This window comes from Cornus florida, unplaced genomic scaffold, assembly GCF_030987335.1.
Source record: "Cornus florida cultivar Cherokee Brave unplaced genomic scaffold, ASM3098733v1 CherokeeBrave_3.0.0_Hap2_Chr01, whole genome shotgun sequence".
In the NCBI taxonomy this organism is placed as follows: Eukaryota; Viridiplantae; Streptophyta; class Magnoliopsida; order Cornales; family Cornaceae; genus Cornus; species Cornus florida.
In genome coordinates, this window is record NW_026775571.1 from 103,332,328 (window position 1) to 103,355,457 (window position 23,130).

A 23,130-nucleotide genomic window follows, 5' to 3' on the forward strand; every position below is an offset into this window, starting at 1 on the left:
CAAAACACTCCCTTTATTCGCGTGGATTAAAGTCGAATAGTTTAGCCCACTCATTCAACCGAATCCACCAAAGCGTTTGATGACCCGAAGTGAGAACCATGTTTGAATCCACCTGAGGCTATGAATGGCCTTGATGTTTTCTGTTTTATGAGTGAGCGAGCTTCTTTGGCTAGAATATAGTGCCCTATTTATATTCATAAACTAGAAGAAAAATATATTAAAAGTAGTTTTTTTTGTTTTCTCAAATACCACAGAAAACTTTAACACCGGATTCATGAGCTTTCTTTCCTTTCTCTGTTTTGAAGAATTTGAGATATTCCAAATATTTATAGGGCTTGAAGAGTAATGGGTGTTCTTCATCCACTAGCTCGTCTGGAGCTTTTACAATGTTGCCTTCTTTTGGACTCGCAAACAATCCCACTAAATATCTCGTTTCATTTCCAGTCATCATAATCCGATGAAGTGGAGCGTGCACACGTCCATTTGTCCACGCCTACAAATTGATAAAATTTAAAATTCTAAGAAATGTCATTATCATTTTTTTTTTTTTTCATTAAATATATATGTCATGATCATCATGCTCCATGAATATTGTAATATATATATTCATAATATGTCGTTTGATTTTAGTGTCACAATAAACACCTACAAGCTAGAATGATTGTGGCACATAAAAGAGCATGGAATACTTGCACACTATACATCTTTGTACATCTATTAAATTTGCTTGAATTTCTTAAAAGGAAGACATTTATCAACAACCATTATTCAATTTTGTTTTTCTTTTTGATACAATGTATGGATCTAGACTTGGTCAATTAACCAGTTGAACCCAAGACCAAAATGAGTTCGGTGAATTTATTTTTACACAAGATTAACTTTGAAACTTGACGAAGACTAGTTCCCAAGACTTTTAAAGTTACATGGGCATGTTTATCTGAATTGTAGTTTTTGAACGACAAAAAAACTTTTAAAATTTCGTTTTGCTATAGTATTTCGAGATTTGTTTTCAAAAAGCACCCTTATTTGAAATTTTATTTTATTTTTTTAATTTTATTTTATTATTATTATTTTTTTGGTGGTACATCTTCCAGTATTTAAAAAAAATATATTCAGAGAGAGCAAGTGAAGAAACTAACGTGAAAAGAATCTCCGGCCATGACGATGAAAGAGTCCGGCGAGGACTTCACGTTGATCCACTTCCCGTCTTTGCTTTGCACCTCTAACCCATCTACCTGATTAAGCTGATACAATATGGTAAAAAGGTTCTTGTCAGTGTGGGAAAACAGCGTAAGCTTACTCTCCATAGTTTTGGGACCTTCATACTTCAATGGTAGAAGAGTGTATCTGGTGGTATCAATGTGTTCACCACAGTATTTCTCAACACCTAAGCTCTCCAAAACCATCCTCCTTATCATTTTATCCATTTCAGATAGCTGCTCTGCGAAGGACCGTACTGTTTTGCTGCCAAAGTAGGAGTATATGGTCAAAATTAATTAATGTTCTGTTCGTTTTTTGTTCAGTTTTCTAAAAAGAGTTATTAAAAAGCATCTCGGTATTTCTATGAAAAAAAATGTCAAAAAAATTTATTTTCCAATCTTTGACAGCATAAAAGAACTAACAACAACAAAAAAAAAAAACTACGGAGTAATAAAATTTACGTACCCAAAGCTAGGGTTTCCTTCTGGCCACAAGAGATTAGTGAAGCTTCTGAGCTTTTCGGGGATGAGTACATCTTCTATACCCATGCCCTCCCAAGGCTCTGCTGGTGACTCCCCAGTCATGTAGCTACTGTAGGGCGTCTCAACAGAGATTCCTGATTTTGTTTGCAAAGGAAGTTCAAATATCTCTTTTGTCGCACCAAACATCGATTTTCGAAGCTCAAAAGGAACTTTGTTGAACAAAGCCTCGAAACAACCATATTCTTGGAGTGCTTGCTGAACCCGGGGTCTCACGGAGTCCCACTCAGGAGTGCCCGGCTTTAGCTTATCTGAGAAATCTATGACAGGAAGGAGAGCTTCAGAGCCCATTGGTTTCTCTTTCTTTGGCAATTAGGAGCTGAAGCAGCTAATTTTCTTAATATGCAATTGTTGATGAGCTTTGAGATATTCTATTGCAAATTTATATAGAATTTCTATCTATGCATGCTTCATGTTGTAAGGGGACAATTGATATCTATAATGACCAGGATAAGGATGCTTTAACATATTTGCATGCAATTCCCAGGATCCCATTTTGGATTTGTTAATTAGGAATATTAAATTAGATACCAGTTTGAATTTTTTTTTTTTTTTTTTTTTAAGCAAAGATGCAAACACATGCATCCTTTTCCCTATGTTTAGGCTTAAACCCCTCCCCTCCTATTTGAGGATGGAAAAGTAGTACAGATCGGTCAAAAATCCTTTAGTCAGATACCAATACTTAGGTAGACACGTAACAATCATAATAATACCAATGGTAGAGAATTAAATTCTCATTCGCTAGGATGCATATATGGAGACACAATCATACATCTATAACTATAAAGCAATATAATATTTTATAATATTTTACAAGGGTTACCCAATCTCTAAGAGAGAAGAAATACCATTATTACGAATCAAGAAGAGAATACAATTATAGAGAGAGCTCACTCAATCACCCTACTATTGGTGTTCTACCACTCAGTACTCTCAGCCACCAATTTCAGTGAAGCTAGGCTACATCTCTCTGCACTGGTACTAAATCTCTCTTCTCCTTTCACACTCAAATCTTTTTTCCTTCTCCACATTCTCCGGTCTACTCCACCTTTATTTATAGTCTTCAATACCTAATTCCTTATTGAACACGGTTTGTCTTAAAAAAACAAAGTTCTTAATTTTAAAGAAATAACTTGTCCTACAAATTTACAAAAACTTACTTTCTCATAAACAAATAATTCTTGCATGAACAAGTAAGAAGTCGCACTTGTTGCAATCAGGGGCGGAGCCAGAATTTCAATTTAGAGGGAATAGTGCAAATAAATAATAAGGAGAAGAAGAAGACTTTTTAAGTCGTAGAAGAAGAAGAAGACTTTTAGGTACGTAGTAGATGAAGAAGAAGAAGAAAAGAAAAATGGCTTAACTTTAGAAAGAAAAAGAAATTAAAAAGAATTTTAGAAAATAATTTTTTTTTATAGGAGACATTATAAACAAATTTCTATACATGTATATGTAAAAAAAATTAAAAATATAACTATAATAATATAATGAGCGAGGCCAAGTCAGAGGGCCACATGATCTGGGCATGAACCGGCTCCGTCCTGGTTGTAATTCTCAAATGGTGTGCTCTGTAATGGTAGGACTAGCTGTAAACTTCATCACTTGCAATTTTAAAATTTGAGACACAACCAATAATTGTACTTCTTTGGCACTTTACAATTTAAAAAAAATTGAGACTCCACCCCCAATAGGGTTTAGGGCTCTCTGTTCCCCACTTGGTGGTGACAGAGGCCTTTTTGTTGACTCCTCTTTTGTTTCTTAGCTTATTGCCTTTTGTCTCTTTTACTTTGCAAAAAAACAAGTATCTTGGTGAAATGTTGTGTTTGATCCCTTCAACATGCACTAGTTGATGTATGATTTGATGGCATATTATACATATATAATTGGCAGTCGCCATTGCATGATTTAGTTCTTACCCAAATATTCACCTACCACCAGACCCACATTAATTGGACGGGGGGTTATTTTGCTTGAATAAAATATTTTATTTAGAAAAGTATTTTTCATTTAAACTATTTTACGCGAAAAGAAGAGTGTTAGTTCAAAAAAAAAAATAAAACTATTACTTTTCTATATACATTTTGACATTCATCCTTTTCAAAAAAAAAAGTTATTTTAGACATAAGTCACATTATGAACCTAATTTGACAATTGTTCATTAACTTTCATTAAGCCTCTATTTGGTTAGATGGAAATAAGTAAGAAAAGAAATGAAATGAAAAATGAAAGAAAAGTGAAGTGAATGGGAAAAAAAAAAAAAAAATTTAACATGTATTTGGTTAAAATGAAATTTTATTCAAGAAAATTGTAGAAAAATATTAATTTGTTATTTTGGATAGCATGAAAGTGAAAAAAAAAATCGATCAAAGATACCAAATTCACCCTTATGATTTTAAATACTAATAAATAAATGAATTTGTATTTGTTGATGTATATTTTTAGCAAGGAAATAGTAAAATAATGGATTATTAAATTTAATAAGATAATTATTTATAATTTATTTATATTTAAAATAAGACTTCATAATATTTTCTGAGGCAGAAGTAGAACTAATTATTAGTGTATGAGAAACGAATTTTTTTTTTAAAAAAAGGAAATGTATTGATGGCAATACTAATTTTTTTTTAGGGAGATTTGATTGTATTTTGTTGTTGCAAGTTATATATAAACTTGTGGAAAAACAAAGAAAGGTGAATGTAGGTGCAAAATTCCGCTCAACCAATAACGATTGAGAAAAACAATACAACACACTCAAGAACAGTAAAAATAAATAAGAACAGTGTATAGAGAAGCATAGAATTGCTTGGATGCCTTTATTAGAGGTCTAGGCCTCTATTTATACACAAAAGTTGGTAGAATTATGGTAGGACTCGCGTTGCTTGTCCTCCAATTTTTCCCATACATGACTTTCTTTACAAATAGAGTTCTTTCTATTGTATAATATTTCCTACGTACAACTTTCCTTGTATAGAACTTCCTATCAAAGAATTCTCCTTTTATGATAAATCCTTCTACCGATAGGATTTGTTCAATTTTGGAAAACTGGGCTGAATATACCTTGAACCAGTTGGGCTTAAATAATGGGCCGTGTAACACCCCCAACATTTTCCACGCATAAGTTGATCAGGCTTATACACGAAAAACGAGGGATATCAAAAACAATTGGCAATGTACAAGCATGGAATACAAAATGATGATAATAAAAGAATTTAGACAGGAAAGGAACACTAAATAATACAACATCCATCCATCCTTTATTTAATACAGTACTTCATTACAACTTGTAAATCCTATGTCAAGGATCCCTAAATATAACCCTGAGAGTTCAACGTCAAAAGTACATAAAAACTGAAACTGAAGTAATACATAAAACTTCTATCCTGAACTGGATCGTAAGAGTAGATGAGTTCGGATGGTGGTCCCACACTGCTAATCTCAATCTTGGAACGGGTACTGACCGTATCCTGAAATAACAACAATGGTGGGTCAACCCCACGAGCAAGTCCTCTCTACTATGACCCAAATCAGAGAATCAAATAAATTAATCATTAAGAATCGGTTGAGTACTATATCTGTATATATCCTAAGGGAACTATCCAATGTATAACATGACCTCAACCAGAATAGATGGTGATCACTTAGACTCACACTAGGTGGTTAAGTGTCGCCTTTCCCTACCCGGGAAATCAGCTATTATACATGATGCACGGTACTGGCAACACAGACTATAACGAACTACACAATGATAACACCTCTCAAAGTACTGATGAATATACTGAGCATATAAATTAGCCAACACATGCCAATAATATTACTAAACATACTGAGCATGTCAATTAGGCAACACATGCCAATAATATTAAACCACATACCCCGACAGCCACACATCTGTCTATAGCAACAAATGCATAAGGTATAAATGAGTCTAAACTTATTAGCCAACTCACATGGTTCTATATGGCAACACATCCATATAATATAAATGCGACATAATTTAAACAGTCCATTTATTCTCTGAAATGCACACAGCATAATAATCATGGTTTATATACGATTAACAGTATAGCTATTCCATAATATATAATGGATCATTTATATGAATGAAACCAAGCACTAATTAACTTAACATTAATGGTTTATTACAGTTTAAATAAATAATAATACCATTTATAGTCGTTTAACTTAATTACATACGTTTACTAGCGATTCGCCCTTTAATTGATACAATTAATATTTAGAAATATTAATCAGACCATTATAATAGTTAACGAGAAATAAAATAATAATATAATGTCTCGTTAATTCCAAAAATGCCAACCCGAGGCCCCAAAATGTATAGTGAAGGTCCTGGTAATGACAAAACAGTCCCTAGGGGTATTCTGGACTTTTCCAGCAGCTGCAGAGGCCCTTCACGCGCCCCCACGCGGCTCCCAGAGCTCCCCACACGCGCCGCCAAGCTTTCCCACTCTCCCACGCGCTCACACGCGCTTGCACGCGCGTTTGGAGAGTTCCACGCTCGCGCACGCGCTCCCACGCGCGTCTGGAATCAGTCACGCGCGCGCACGCGCTGCCACGCGCGCACTAATGGTTCTTTGCTGACGCGGCGACCTCCGGTTGGTTGGCTGTATCATCTTTCCTACATGCGCGCCACACAGGATCAATCCACCTACCTTCCCTCCATCCAACGCTCACGGATCCGGGTGTACCGCGGTAACATGGACCGCGGTGCACCGGATCAATCGCTGCTGTTTAATGGTCCAGATGCGCGCGCATACCCTCCTATGGTGCGCCGCATCACACCGGATCACTCCGGTCATCTCCCCCATTGCCGGCGACCGGAAAACTCGCCGGAAGGTCGCCGAAAATTGCAGAAAAGCCCCGGAAAAATCTAGAAAATTCTAGAAAAATCCCTAAAGCTTTATTTAATTATTTTCAGCCATTATTAATTTCATAGGATATTGAATAAATATATACCATCCTATATAATTAAAATTTCATTAATTTAATAAGATAAAATTTATAATTTATTAATCTACTAACCTTGGCTCTATGCATACAAATAAACTAAACAATTAATTTATTAATTCAAAGGGAAAAAGTAGATAATAACTTGCCTTTTTGGATTTAAAATGAATCCGCCGGTTGTGCGTAGTCGGGTAAAATCGCCTACACCGGTCCAAACTTCTTTCTCTCTCTCTTTTCTTTTCACTCTTATAAAATAGCTCTCTGAAATTTTTAAGCTTTCTAACTTAAGTGAGTTGCCTTAAGGGTAAAATGGCTAACTAATATATATATACAACTTATATAATATATATAATACAAATATCTAAATTTTCATTAACTTTCAACATTCCCACCTATATGGCTTTAAGGCAATGCAAATCATAGTCAAGTTATTTGATCCACCATTCTACCATAGTAAATGAAATTCTATCCTAATATTTAATTTTTCATCATTACATTGATATAATACTATTATTATTATTATAACTATTATTATTATTATTATTAATAAACTATTATAATTAATATTATTATATTATTAATAAACTATTATAATAATAATTATTATTATTACATAAGAATACATTATATCATCATAATACTTTATAACATAAATATAATACTTTAATTAACTAATATTGCTTAATTAAACATAATCAACAAATAAAATTAATTATAATAATATATGCACAATTAAATGAATAAATTTACTATTTTAACATACACAATTAATTTACATGCACCATTAAATGAACTTAATATAACAATGTAGCATGCACAATAATAGGTAAAGGAATCCACACATAATTGAATTTAAATAAACTAAACTCTTTAATAAAATACGGGGTATTACAGGCCGGATGTTAACATGTTGGGCTGATAATCTCTTGATTCGGGCTTCAATAGGGTTGAAGGTCAAACAACAATGGTATTAGGCTTGTGAACAGTGATCTTGGACTAGCCTCAAACTCAATTTGGGTTTGAGCGAGGTGGGCTTCATAAACTCATCAAGGATAAGTTTATATTTACGATGACGTGGATTATTCTCATTGGAGGGAGATTTTTCCCTCCACACTTTGCCCCAAATTCCTCTTTAATTGGGTTACAGCTCCTAATTAAAGTGGAATTGAATTTGTGCAGTTGCCACTTTCGCACGAGGCGTTTCCATTTGTGTCTATTGTTATTCTGACTCAAGGACTTCTTCAAGACTTGCTTTTGTTCTCAGTGTACTCGTTCCGTCCATTGCGTTCTTCACATTCTCATATCTCCAGGTTAGTTCTTCTTTCCCTTCTTCCAATCTTGCATTATGAGTACTTCGACTACTCCTGAACGTATAGAAATCACAGATTCTGAGTCCATGCCCTCGTCATCCCCTAATCTCATTAGGGTTCCTCCTCCTAGGGTTTTGAACTTCCTTAAATCTGCAAATGACTTGGTTAATCAGCCGGATGTTTCCCCAATCCAGGCTAAGACATCCACCTCTGGGTCGGACAGTATTTTTACTAAGGAAGAAAGGAACACAATTTTATCTGTTCGTCGTATCAAGTTTTCCATTGAATTCGTAATGGAAGATTTTGAGATTCCCGAGGGGGTAGAAATTGTAGAATACCCCGAGGGCGCTGATTTTTGTGCCGGCGAGGGTGTCATAGAAGATGAGTTGCTTCTCTCTGTTGGGCATCTCAATGCTCTTAGATTCCCCCTTCATCCTTTTTATCATTTAGTCTTTAACAAATTGGGGATTGCACCCCTACAAGTAAACACTAACTTCCTTCGAGTAATCTCGGCACTCCTCATTCGCCGATGGCTGGAGAGTCTTGACCTGACTCTAGCTGACTTGCTGATCACTTACACTATTTTTAAACATGGAACCAAACCTGGTCGTTTCTATTTCACCTCTCCCTTGCACCAGAGGATATGTACAGACCTCCATACTTCTGAAAAGAAGTGGAATGAGAGGATGATAAGGAGATAGGCCGTACCTTAATCGAGCAAACTCCCAATCCCATACAAGTTCGGGAAGTTAGGTATAGAACGTCCCCCCTCTCTTCATGAAGATTGTTCTGAATGTTTCCCATGTTGAGTCTTATTCTTTCGGTATATTTATGAGTTTCTTGGTGTTTTTTCAGTGACATTCCCTTCCTCTGCTGCCAAGAAGAGGTTTTCCTTCCTTGAAGAGCAGGTTTGGAAAGAGCCTCCTTTTGTTGAGGACTTGCTCACTTCTGCAAACCTTAAAGCAGTTGCTTCTAGAGCCGTAGCTGCAGATCTCATGGACCTCTCACTTCTATCTTTTGATAGCTTCCCTATGACTAAGGAAGAAAAATAAAGGGCTGTAGCCTTAAAGAGAAAGGCTGTGGAGAGTGCCTCACTGACTATATTGCACTCGAATGAGCAAGAGAATGAGATTGATGAAATTCCTCTGCATAAGAAGGCGAGATTGACTTCTTCCTCAACCACGAAATCTAAGGGTGCTTCCAACCCAAAAAGTAAAGGAAAGAAGGCTGAAGAGACTAATCCTGAGGAGGAGGTCAGAGCTTATGTCCTTGCTGAGGTTAAAGCACCTTGGACTCCTTCTTTTTGGAGGGCTGACAAATCAGTCCTCCATACTGGTGATTCTATGATCACTGATCCATCTGCGGCGTTGGCTGTTGCTCGGGGAATGTGGTTTCCCAAGGATGAAAAGATTATTGGTAGGATGGGATTGGAACAGCTACTCCCTTCTGCCCCCGTTCGAGCCATAGAAGTTTGCTCCTCCCCTCTTCTTCCATTGTCATAATCATCTCACCAACTTTCTTATATCGTTATTGTTTCTATCTGACAATGCAAGACCTGTATCACACCATGGCTCTTTGTGCCACTGCTGAGGCTCAGTCTCTCTCCATTCAGAAGTTGGAGAAAGACCTCAGCAATTCTGAGAAGAAGGCATCCCATGCCATTACAAATGCTCAAATTGTATATGAAGCTAGGGATGTTTATAATAAGTGTCTGGCTGCTTCTGATGCAAAAGTGGAGTCGCTGGAGGCTGAGGTCCAGCGTTTGAATGATGCCCTTAGCACCTGCATTATTGCAGAGAGGCAGATGCAGGGGCGTTACTTCAGTTTAATGCGCTTGTCTAGCGCCAAGGCCTACAGGTCCGGTTTCAATCAAGGTTCAGGCGAGAAATCAACAGATCCCGAGGCTTTTGATACTCATATGGGGGTGTCATTCCCTTATGATGAGGGTCCGAAGGCTCAGGAAACTGAAGTTTTCTTCGCCAAGATGGTGATGGCTCATCCTGAAGTCCCTCCAGCTCCAAGTGTCTCAACTCCTGCAGCTGCTCCTGGCCCATCAAATCTTCCACCTGCAAGTCCAGCTGTGGTGGATGCTTTTGAATTTACCCCGTTTGATCCGAAGAGGAAGTAGGATCAAGCAATCTTATTTTTTTGTAATGAAACAATATTTAGAATAATAGTTATGAATGATATAACCATGTTTCTTAAGCTGTGCCGCCTTAATTTTGCTTCGACTGAGTATGCTTGAATATTTTTATATTGCACACACTTTGTTGGATGTGATCATTTTAAGGAAAGTACCCTGCCTGAGGGTTCCACATTTGTTTTAGTCCGAAGCAAAACTAAATAAGAAATGAAGAAGGGATCTTCTCTGACAATTTACCTGATAACAGAGGATTGTTTTTTCCTTTGGTGATTTAACCGTCAAGGGAACCCTTCTTGAAATGGATTTGTGTAAAGTAAGTATGTTTATACTTGTTTCTTCTTGTATTTTTTCGATGTAGGACTATCTCGTGGCTCATATTACCGAACTTAAAGTCAGTGAGTATGACTTCCACAAGACCTCGGTATTGAGCGTAAGAGTAAGTTTTGCTGAACCGGACACTTAGGGTCCGAAACGAATGAATTACTCCCCGGCGCTGAGCCTGAGGGGAGGTTTGCTTAGCCGGACACTTAGGGTCCGAAGCGAATAAATTACTCCCCGACGCTGAGCCTGAGGGGAGGTTTGCTGAGCCGGACACTTAGGGTCCGAAGCGAATGAATTACTCCCCGGCGCTCAGCCTGAGGGGAGGTTTGCTGAGCCGGACACTTAGGGTCCTATGCGAATGAATTACTCCCCGGCGCTGAGCCTGAGGGGAGGTTTGCTGAGCCGGACACTTAGGGTCCGATGCGAATGAATTACTCCCCGGCGCTGAGCCTGAGAGGAGGTTTGCCGAGCTATCGTATATATATTCATCATCATTTCATATATATATATATATATATATATATATTCAAACAACTTGTCATGAGGCCGAAGACTTAAAAATGATAGGAGGCCAAGAAAGCGAGTAACAGTGGCTGAGAAGTTTCCTATTTGTTTATTCTGGAGACTTTCTTCCACTGAGACTCCCTTTTTGGCGACCAAATGTAGTGGATTACGCATATATTAACCGCATTTCTTTTCTACTTCTATCCGATGTGGGACATACATTAAACGTTGTCAAAAAGGTCAGTGTAAGCAATGCCTCTGGTACTGGGCTTGGCGGCCTTTAATACCAGTGGGCCCTCCTTACACTGCAGTCAACTATTTGAATATTCCCATATATAACAGAATGTAAAACATACTTTTTTATCGATGTGGGATAAAGAACTTTAAATATAGGCCTTAACTTAGGTTTAAAAAAGAATCATTGTGAAAAATGCTTCTTAATAACTTGATTTTAGCATTGCTTTGCATAAAAATTGCATAATGCGTCTTGACACACAAATATGCATAAAAATCACATAATTATAGGGTACTACTATAGCCCCCATTTTTATGGAGAGAAATAAATGAAGTAGAATTGTACTGAATACGATAGAAGCAACAGAAAGAAAAAACTTGACTGACTGTGGGCATAAACAGCCTTATTTGTGAAGAATTTCTAGCAAAATTGACAAACTTATCTAATGGTAATACCTTTTAAGGTGTATTGCATTCCAAGGACGCGCAATGGGACGTCCGTCAGCTTCGGCCAAACGATATGCTCCCTTCCCCACTACTTCGGTAACCCTATAGGGTCCGATTCAATTAGGTTCCAGTTTCTTTACATGAGCTGTCTCTTACTTCAAAACCCAATCGCCTACCACAAAGCTCCTGAACCTGACGCGTTTGTTATAATTGCTGCGCAACTGTTGTTGATATGAAGCAAGCCTAATTGCTGCGGCATCCCTCTTCTCGTCCAGGAGATTGAGGTTGTGTTCGAGCTACTGACCATTGTTTCCTTCAAGTAACAAGAATGTCCGAAGGGTTGGAACTACCGCCTCGGTTGGGATCACGGCTTCAGATGCATAAGCCATGGCAAATAGGCTTTCCCCCGTAGGTCGCCGTGGAGTAGTTCGGTACGCCCAAAACACCTGAGGGAGATTCTCGTACCATTTTGTTTTGAGTTTCTCTAGCTTCTTCTTTAAACAACTGAAAATGGTTCGGTTAGTTATTTCAGCCTGTCCATTCCCTTGTGGATGACTGACTGCAGCTAGCTTTTGTACAATTCCATACTCGGCAAAGAATTTTCTTGTACTCTTATTGTCGAGGTTCTTACCATTGTCCATCATAATAACTTTTGATACCCCAAACTGGCAAATGATGTTGTTCCAAAGGAAACTTTTTACCTGCTTATGAGTCATACTTGAGTAAGCCTCGGCTTCCACCCATTTTGTGAAATAGTCTGTAGCCAGCAGCACGTATTCCTTTTATTCCACGGTCTTGGGTAACGAGCCCACCATATCAATCCCCCATTGTACGAACGGCTATGGATTTGCCATTGCATGTAAATCTTCGGTAGGTTGATGCTTCATTAGACTATGGCACTAACACTTATCACATCTCCGGGCGTACTCTTTAGCATTCCAGGCCAAGTACGGCCAGAAGTAGCCTTGAATTAGAACCTTATGTGCAAGGGTTCTTCCCCTAGAGTGGTTACCGTAATCTCCATTATGAATCTGTTTCAATACCACAAGTGCCTCAGTAGGGCTTAAACATTTCAGGTAAGGACCTGAAATGATTTCCGGAATAACTGGTTGTTGATAATAGCATATTTAGCTGCGGTGAGTCTGAGCTTTCGTGCCTCATTTTTCTGGTTTAGAAGAGTCCCATGCTTGGGGTAGGCTTTCAATGGATCAATCCAGCATGGTTCTCGCAGAATGACTGGAATCACCATTATTTCTTGCTGAGGGTTGATGTTGGGTTCGTCCAGGACGTCAATTGGCACAATCCGAGTCAGATCTTCATTTGAGGATGACGCTGCTGTGGCCAATTGATCTGCTTCAGCATTCTCAACACAAGGTACCTGGTGGAATTCAACTTGATCGAATCCTCGTGTAACATTCTCCACAGTTTCTTTATATGCTTTCATCCTTTCCTCTTTGGGATGATACTGACCTATCACTTGATTTATAACAAGCTGTGAGTCACTAAAAACTTTTAAACAACGTACCTGAAGGTTGCTGGCTAATCGAAGACTAGCAAGTAACGCCTCATTGTTTGTAGCAGGGAAATTCAAGCAAATGGACTGCTGCAACTTGGTGCCTTCGGGTGTTGACATAACAACCCCAACTCCTGCATTTGTTTGGTTCGAGGAGCCATCGACCCGAAGCTCCCACTGTGGTTCAGGGAGTTCTGGCTCTTCGGGAGTGTCCTCATATTCTAAAAGAAAGTCTGCTAAGGCTTGTCCCTTGTGCGACACCTTCGGCTCATAAGTTATGTCAAATGAACTGAGCTCGATAGCCCATTTGGTAATTCTCCAAGATAGATCTGGCTTAGAGAGTATACCCCGTATAGGATAGTTGGTGAGTATCACAATGTTTGTTGCTATGCTAGAAATTGTCAAGTACATAATAAGAACCTCTCCAGGTTTCGGAGTGGATAGAATTGGAGGTTCGGCCATATAACGCTTCAACTGATTGAGGGCCTCCTGCTGCTGAGGTCCCCATATATCCTTATTCTTAGATCTTATGGCATTGAAGAATGGTTTGCACTTATCTGATAACCGGGATATAAACTGGCTGAGGACTGCGATCCGATTGGTAATAACTTATACCTCCCTACGATTTTTTGGTTCCTGATTCTACATGAGGGCCTTAGCCTGAGCCGGGCTTACCTCTATCCCTCTTTTATTCACTATATGGCATAGGAATTGACCTGATGATACTACAAAGGAGCACTTGGATGGATTCAGCTTCATGTTGTACTTTTTCAGAGTATTGAAAACTTCCTGGAGGTGCTTCGGATGGTCTTCCTTCTTCACACTTTTGACCACCATGTCATCTATGTATGTTTCAACCGTCTTCCCTAACAAATTGTCAAAGATCTTGTTAACAAGGCGTTGATAAGTGGCCCCGGCATTCTTCAGCCCAAAGGGCATGACCCTATAACAATAAGTCCCCTTTTCTGTAATGAAAGCCGTTTTCTCTTCATCTTCTGGATTCATAGGAATCTGATTGTATCCCGAGTACGCATCAAGGAATGTCAACCTCTCGTAGCCAGTAGTAGCATCAACCATCTGATCTATCTTTGGCAGAGGGAAGCTATATTTAAGACAGGCTTTGTTAAGGTTGGTATAGTCTACACAAACCCTCCACTTTCCATTCTTCTTTTGTACGACCACCACGTTTGACAGCCATTGTGGATATTGCACTTCTCGAATGAAACCTGCTTGCAACAACTTGTTCACTTCTTCCGCTATAATGCGATTACATTCGGGGGCAAACCTTCGGTGTTTCTGCTTAACCGGTTTGAACTCTGGATCCACCTTCAGGCTATGGCAGGAGACTGAAGGATCGATTCCTACCATGTCCGAGTGATCCCATGCAAAAGCATCTGCATTGCTCCGAATGACATCAATTAATGCTTCATTTTCTTCGGACGTAGAAGAAGAGCCTAAATAAGTGACCTTCTGAGGATCGCCGAGGATAACTTCTACGGCTTCGAGGGTCTCCTCGGTAGGCTTCGCAACTTCTTCTTCCTCCTCTACCTTAAGATACTTGGGCAGAGGGCTCTGTAATTGCTATTTGAGTATATTTCTGGAAGTCACACCTGGTTGAGGCTGCCTAGACACCTTCTTTGCTTCAGCCAGTGTCGGCATATAGCATTCCTTCGCAGCGACTTGATTGCCCCATAGGTTAATAACCTCTTTTCCTTCCGGAGACAAGCACCGCATCACCTGATGAAGGGTGGACGGAACTCCTTTCATCTGGTATATCCAGCCTCTTCCCATAATGAGATTATAGGAATGATGGATCTTTGATAAGACAAAGTTCTCCTTCAGAGGCCTCTTTACCGCAGTTATGGATAAGTCTATTACCCCAAGGGGATCTACTCTTGTGCCATCGAACCCCATCAATGGGCTGGAGGTAGGTCGAATAAATGATGACAGGATCTCTAGCTGCTCAAAGACCGTCTTTGTGATGATGTTGGCGCTACTTCCTGGGTCTATCAAAACCCTCCTGATCATGCAATTTGCAACTAAAAGACTGATGACTAATGGATCCTCGTGGGGGAGTTGAACTCTGGATAGGTCGCCATCGCCGAATCCAATACTGATGCTACCCGAAGCGATAACATTGACTGAGGATATCTTCCTGAGCTTGTGGGCTGCCCTCAATCTGGATCTATATACCCCCTCGGACTCTTGATCATCTTCAGATCTGCCATGTATTGCATGAATGACCTTTACTTGCGTACATTCTACCTTGCGAGGATAGACCTCGCGGGGCTTTACATACTCCTTCGTCATGAGGTAGTCTACCAACTCACCTTTGGCTATCATATTTTCCACTTGTCCCCTAAGGGATCTGCAATCATTGGTTGAATGCCCATAATCTCGATGACAAGCGCAATGCTTATTTTTGTCCCTCTGCTCCAAGGGTTGCTTCATTGGTTGCGGGGCTGTGAAATTCATCTTATTCTCTTGGAAGAGCCGACCCAAGGTAGTTTGGAGAGGTGTAAATCCTTCCTCTATCCTTTGCCTCTTCTCAGGTGCCTGGGTGATCGGCATTGAGACGCGTTGGCTTTTCTGAATTTTTGAATTTGGAATTCTCTCTCGAGGCTTGTTCTCCACTGTCACGAGGGTAGCGTGCTGTGCTCGGTGGGCTACATTTTCCTCGAGCTGAATGTAGATCTGGGCCCTGGCATTGAGAGTCTGCATGTCGGGAGGAGAATATTTGACCAAGGAAGTGTGAAACTTCGTTCCTTGAATCATTGCAAGTTTAAATGTTTCTATAGCAGTCGCGGGTTGACAGACTGCTATTTCCGAAGCTTTCATGTTGAATCTAGATAAAAAATCCTATAGTGTTTCCCCCTTCTTTTGCCTTACAGTGAAGAGGCTAGCAATACTCTTCTTTTGCTTCTTATTTTCGCAATATTGTGCTAGGAACATAGTGCACAGAGTTACGTAATCCGGGATGGACTTACATGGCCTATTTCTGAACCACTCTAGTGCTGCTCCTGTCAAACTGGTAGGAAAAACTCTACACATCCAAGGGTCATTACGGTCATCCAAAGCCATCTTTTGGGTGTTATGATCTAGGTGCCGAGAAGGATCTCCCGTACCGTTAAACTGAGTAAAAGAAGGCATAGTAAATTTCTTGGGCCTTTTAACCATATACACATCGTCAGTGAAAGGAGTTTTCACCAGGGAGTTTTTGTGCTCTCTAGCCATCTCAGCGGGTGTCTGAATTTTCGGGACTCTCTTCTCATCAAAGGCATCTTGAACACCTGCACCATCTGGAATTCCATTGGACTACACCGTGAGCTTATGGCTAGACTCAACTTGCTCGTCCTGTGTACGACGAGGGATGTTGTCTGAAGCGACAGCCTCGGACCTTGCCCTCTGCTGTTGTTGAACCTCATTTGGCTGAGCCTCGTTGGGTCGTGCCCCATTAGGTGGAAGCCCGTTAACTGGAGGAATATTCTGATTAGGGGGTGCTGCTGTGTCACTTAGTGGTGGCGGTGGTGCCAACTGAGCCATCGCCGTTTGCAGAGTGTTATTCTATTGTTGAAGCAAGGTGATCTGAGCCACGCTAGCTTCGTTTGCTTGACGAAGTACGTCCAACTGGTATAAAAACTCTTTACGCATCTTCTGCATCAACTCTGTCTGTTGATCTGTTGAGGATCCTCCGTTCGACATTCCGGATGGTAGTTGCAGGATTCACTTGTGAAACAAGAGTGGGAATATATTTGCACACGTTCCCACAGACGGCACCAAAGTGTAGGTGCAAAATTTCGCTCAACCAATAACGATTGAGAAAAATAATACAATACACTCAAGAACAATAAAAATAAATAAGAACAGTATATAGAGAAGCGTAGAATTGCTTGGATGCCTGTATTGGAGGTCTAGGCCTTTATTTATACACAAAAGTTGGTAGAATTATGGTAGAACTCGCGTTACTTGTCCTCCAATTCTTCCCATACATGACTTTCTTTACGAATAGAGTTCTTTCTATTGTATAATATTTCCTACGTACAACTTGCCTTGTATAGAACTTCCTATCAAAGAATTCTCCTTTTATGATAAATCCTTCTACCGATAGGATTTGTTCAATCTTGGAAAACTGGGCTGAATATACCTTGAACTAGTTGGGCTTGAATAACGGGCCAGATGTTTGATGTTAACATGTTGGGCTGATAATCTCTTGATTCAGGCTTCAACAGGGCTGAAGGTCAAACAACAATGGTATTGGGCTTGTGAACAGTGATCTTGAGCAAGGTGGGCTTTATAAACTCATCAAAGATAAGTTTATATTTATGATGGCGTGGATTATTCTCATTGGAGGGAGATTTTTCCCTCCACGGTGAAAAAAAAAGAAAAAATAGAAGTTATTTTGCAGAGAACTTGCCTTTTAGAAATCTAGTACAAAAATAAAGGAAGAAATTATTTTTCACGATTAAGTTAATGGGTAAATAGGAATGTCAAATAAAAAGGTAAACATTTTAAAAGAAAAAATTATTTCCCTGTGTTTTGTGCATGAAAAGTTTTGAGAGAAAATAGATAAGTATGGAACAAACTTTTCCATTAGTGTTTTCTCTTTCTATCTATCCAAACTCTAAAAAAAATTTAAAAATTTCTGTTTCTTTTCTTTTCTAACTGTTTCCACCTAACCAAATAAAGCCAATAGAAAAATATATTCACTAACAAAATGACAAAATTGTCCTTTAACCCTCACTATTCTTTAAACCTAGTTCGAGGCGCTTTTCCCCAACACTAAGCCGTTTTACAGAGGATTCCAGTCCATATAGCTAGAAAACAAAATTGGAACGAAAGAGAGAACTGGGGTTGATGTTAATTAGGTAAAAAGTAATTTAATATGTTTAATAAAATATAGGGATATTATAATAATTTTGCATTGTAAATTGATTGTGATTTGAAAATCCATTATACATGATTTTTACTTTTTACATTATGGTACAATTTTTTAATGACTTGATTGGGGAGGGTGAAAAACAAACTACAGAATTGCATAACATGTAAGGACTTTAGATTTGACACGATCTTGTGCTCCTTAAAGTCCTCTAAATATCTCGGGAAAAAAAAAAAAAAGAAAAAAAAAAAGAAAAAAGAAAAAAAAAAAAAGTCCTCTAAATGATTTAGTTTGAGTAACAGACATGTTTGGTTTTCTTTTGTTCCCCTCTTATTGGGCCTCATGTACATTTTTTATATTCTATACACAAGTTAAAAATAAAAAATAAAAAATAAAAAAAAACCTTAAACTTTTAGTTTACAACTTATTTAACTTTCTCGAAGATGTCAAGATGGGGTCCAACCTTAGCATGATGTGATGTGATTGCAATGCACAATAGAGATATGTTTGAAAGGGTCACGCCGAATCACACATAAATTAGCACCTTCCTTAAATATTACTTGGGCAAGAGAAACACTCATGTTAAAACTACATAAATCAATGACATTCACACATTTATTTATTTTTATTATTATTACTAAAAAAATGAATCTTCCATCTTTTACTTTGAAAAATTAAAAAAATACACTAAACTACGGCCTTTGTGTGAAAGCAAATATGAGAATTGATTTAGGCTCAAATATACTTTTATCTACGACTTGGACTATAACAAATTACGCATTTTGGTGATGCGTACTTTGTGTTGGCTAAAAAATTAAATAAAAAAACAAATTGTGGATAAAAGCCTATTTTTTATGGCAAAAAATTAATCACAAAAATAATTGTGGTGATGTCATGGCCATAAGTCTGAAAATTGTTTTCAAACACGAATTTTGTTTCTAAAAGGAATATATTCGCCAATTTTTTTTTTTTTTTTTTGTTTTTTTTTTTTTTGTTTTTTTTTTTTTGAAAATTCAAGTCAATTTATAAGATATTAACAGAAAAGTACAAAGCCCTAAATAAACACAAGCCCAAATGAAATTGGCCCAAAGGCCTGCATGACTAATATAGCATAGGCGGTGCAAAAGCAGTTACATAGCAGTTATTAGTCTACAATTTTCTGGTGACCATGGAGTGTGTCTCTAATATCCGTCAACTGCTGTCAACGCTGAGTGGTGTCAGGCGGCTTCGGGGGTGGTCTGAGTGCAGGATCAGGTAGTTTCCATTCGGTTACAACTCTGCTTGGATTGTCAGTGGTCAAGGTATTTGAAGCAAGAAGTTTGGATCTTACCGGTTCAAGGGTCAAATGCAGAATTAAGTTAGCAGAGAGGGATTTCTTCTTGAAGATCTGTCGATTGCTTTCCATCCAAATGTTGTAGACCAGAGAGGAAAGACACATTTTGGAAATTGAGTTGCTGTAGAAGTCATGTTTGCCATTCCAGTGATGAGATGCCCAACTTATCAAATCATGCCATGTTGATGGAAGGATATGGACCCACAACGTATTTGAATAAATGTCCACAAGGGTTTTGAAAACTCACGGTTGAAAAAAAAGATGGTCCTAGGATTCAGGAACCTTGGAGCGGAGGGGGCAAAGACTGGCATTGTTATGGGCAGTGCATCTCCTATTAAGTGTTGGAAGTCTGCTTTGTATGGCCACCCAAAGAGTGAAAGTGTCCATGGGAATTGAAGGTTTGGACTAGAGCAAATTGGTCCATGGGAGAGAAGGCAGTTGGTGATAGTGGTGCTTCAACGTGCAGCTATTGAGAAGTTGCCTGAGGGTGAAGGACACCAAATGAGCTTGTCCTTTCTTTGATGGTTGGGGGATGACAGGGAAGAGGGGCACTGCAATTGGGGTAACAAATCAGTAATAGCAGTGGTGAAGGTCCATGTGGAGCCAGTTATGAATGAGCATAGTTTTGTTTTGCTATCATGTCCTGAATCAGTGATTTGCTAAGGTGAAACAGCAGGTGGAGTGGACTAAGATGGCACCAGTTATCAAACCAAAAATTAGTGGTTCTTCCATCACCAATTTGTAGTTTGATAAGAGGCTGAATTGTGACTCTAAGGCTCAGAATTTTCCTCCAACTCCTTGAGCACTGACTAGGTACCTTAACCCAAATACTTCTTCTTTTAAGTAGATAGGTGTCAATCCATTGTTGTGATATCCCCTAATTTCGGAACACGGGTTGATCAAGTTCGCGGACAAAATCAGGGGATATCAAAACAATTAAAGTATTTAATAAGCACAGAGTACAAAAAGAAATAAAAATAAATAAATAACTCGCTGAAGGAAAATCTATTAAATAAAAATCCATTAATAATTCTCTAATGGTTACAGTCCGGGAATCCCGTAACTCAAGGGCCCCTTAACAAAAATCCATTATCCAGAAATTCATCAATACATAATGAAGTAAAATATCCTACTTTGAAATAAAATAGAAAGAATAGATAAGTCCTCCAGCTGTGGATCCTCAACCTTGAGACTTGGAACTTCTAATGACCTGAAAAATAAATCGCGGGTTAAACCCTATAAACAAGCTCTCTCTACTAGGCCTCTGAAAACCAATAAATAAATCATCTCTCACCAAAATCAATCATATTAAAGTTTTTTTTTTTTTTTTTTTATCTTTAATAAACAAAGATATACATATATATAAATAATTATATGTAATACATTAATCACATCCATTAATAGGTTCATTAAATCTAAATCTATTAAACAATGATTAAATTAATAATCATTCCTAAACCAATCCACAATTTCTTTTAAAAAGAAACTACTTTAACCCTAAACCCATTCTAGTCAGTTATTTAATCATTTAAACAATAAAACATAATTAAAGGAATATTATATTTAATTCAATCCATAATAATAATTGTAATTATTTAAATCACATATTCAAAATCTAAGTTTTGACTAATAATACATGTCTCCACCAGTATTATTTTATTAATATATATATAATAATATACTAACTTTTAAACACAAGATTATTCTAATATAAGAATATCTAACCTTAGTCCAACTGATACATACAATAATCCTAGATGAAATCTTAATCATCTGACACATAACAATTAAATTACACTTTGGCAAATCAACCATGCCCTTAAAAATATATTTATTTATATATTGACAACTTAATTATGCCTCCTTAAGTATAATTATTTATACTTTGGCAATCATACATTTAATTAGCAACTCATTCATGCTTCCCATGTATGTATTCTACTCATACAAATATTTAGGTAATATTTTTAATCCTTTAGCAATTCATCCATACCTACACTTTAACCATGAATCACTCTAAACTTAACAATACACTAAATCATACATAACCATCTTATGCATATTATACGCATATTATTAATTTAATAATCAACCTATCAAGATATACCAAATGAGAATGATAATATTAATCATTTTAAATTATATATATATAAATATATACCTACACAGATATTATTTAATATATATATATATGTGTGTGTGTGTGTGTGTGTGTGTTTAACACCTTCCTTAATAATCCTTGATTATTTAAAATCAATATACATACATACACACACACACATATATATATATATATATATATATATATATATATATATATACTTCCTTCCATAACAAATTATTAATTTATTATATTTACACAAATTAATGCTACTAAATATGTCACAAATAGTTTCTCCTAAATACTGCATATCGGTTTAAATAATTTTCCGACACCGTCTCATTAAAACGTAAATATCTCCTAATAGGATGGGAATCTGATAATGAAATTGATACCATTGGAAAGAAGACGAAAAATTCTTGAATTTGAGCTCAAGAATGACTCAATTTCGATTTAAGATGACTAAGTTATGACCGTTTTAATTTTATGTCACAAACAGGCAAAATAATTGGCTGAGCTCAAACACTACTGTGAGCGCGCCCACACTGGATTAGCTCACTTGAGCTCACACAAATGCACCTACACCAGATTAGCTCACTTGAGCTCACATGTATGCACCCACCAGATCAATCCCTGTTGACCAAAACCTAATCCATGGTTCAAATTCGAACATGCACCATAGTATCATGTATCGTGATGCACTAGATCAATCCTCTTAAGGTTAAATATTTGAATGGGCAGATCACCATGTGCACCCTCTTCCTATACGCACGCCCACACCGAATCCAAAGCCCTTGGAATGCGCCGTTTTCTACAGAAGTTCTACGGAAGCGTTATATATATATATATATATATATATATATATATATATATATATATAATTACCAAATAAAAATACAAAATTAAACATAATAAATTCCTAAATATTATAGAAAAATACCAGAAAATTCTAGAAAATTACAGAAAATTTTCAGAAATTCTATAAACCCTAAATAACCTTCTTGAGTCACAGATCAAGCATAACAATTGTTTTAAATATATACAACCAATAAATATAATTAAAATCCAACAATTCTAAAAAAATAAAATAATAATAAATCATACTTTTAGTACTACAATTTAACCTTAATTTTATCAAATAAAATTAACTTAATACTTTTGATTAAATCCGTTCTAACCATAATTTAAATTAATAATTTAATTAAAGCCTTGATATTCAAGGTGAAAAACTTATGGGTCCTAAGAGGAGAGTTAGAAAAGAACTTGCCTGAAGGTTTCGAATCGAAATTGACACTTCAAGTTTTAATTGTCTCTTCCAATTCCAGCGTCTTCTTTCTTTAATCCAGCTTCCTCTTTGTTAGCCTCCTCCTTTTCTCTCTCTACTTCTCTTATTTTTCTAACATGCCAACCTTTAACCCTAAAGCCTTATGTATATATTTATACACATAAAAATCTAAATCATATTCCAACTAGGACTCTCAAATAAAATAATAATCTTTAAATAATATATATCTATAAACATATATTATATTACATGTATATATATATGCCTTCCATAATTAACCCATTGGTTAATTAAATTATATATACCTATATATATATCAATAAATATATATCTATATATATATCTTTCCATAACAATTA

The 23,130-nt window shown here is 37.2% G+C and overlaps 1 protein-coding gene across 1 annotated transcript; it reads right to left on the reverse strand.

Annotated features, from left to right (window-relative positions):
* Positions 1–241: 241 nt before the first annotated feature.
* LOC132312207 (probable 2-oxoglutarate-dependent dioxygenase AOP1) lies at positions 242–2,030 on the reverse strand. The gene is made up of 3 exons (XM_059810519.1): positions 1,666–2,030; positions 1,140–1,464; positions 242–493 (listed from the first exon to the last, which is right to left on the reverse strand). Exons 1-3 carry the CDS (start codon positions 2,028–2,030, stop codon positions 242–244), a joined length of 942 nt encoding a protein of 313 aa, XP_059666502.1.
* Positions 2,031–23,130: the final 21,100 nt, after the last annotated feature.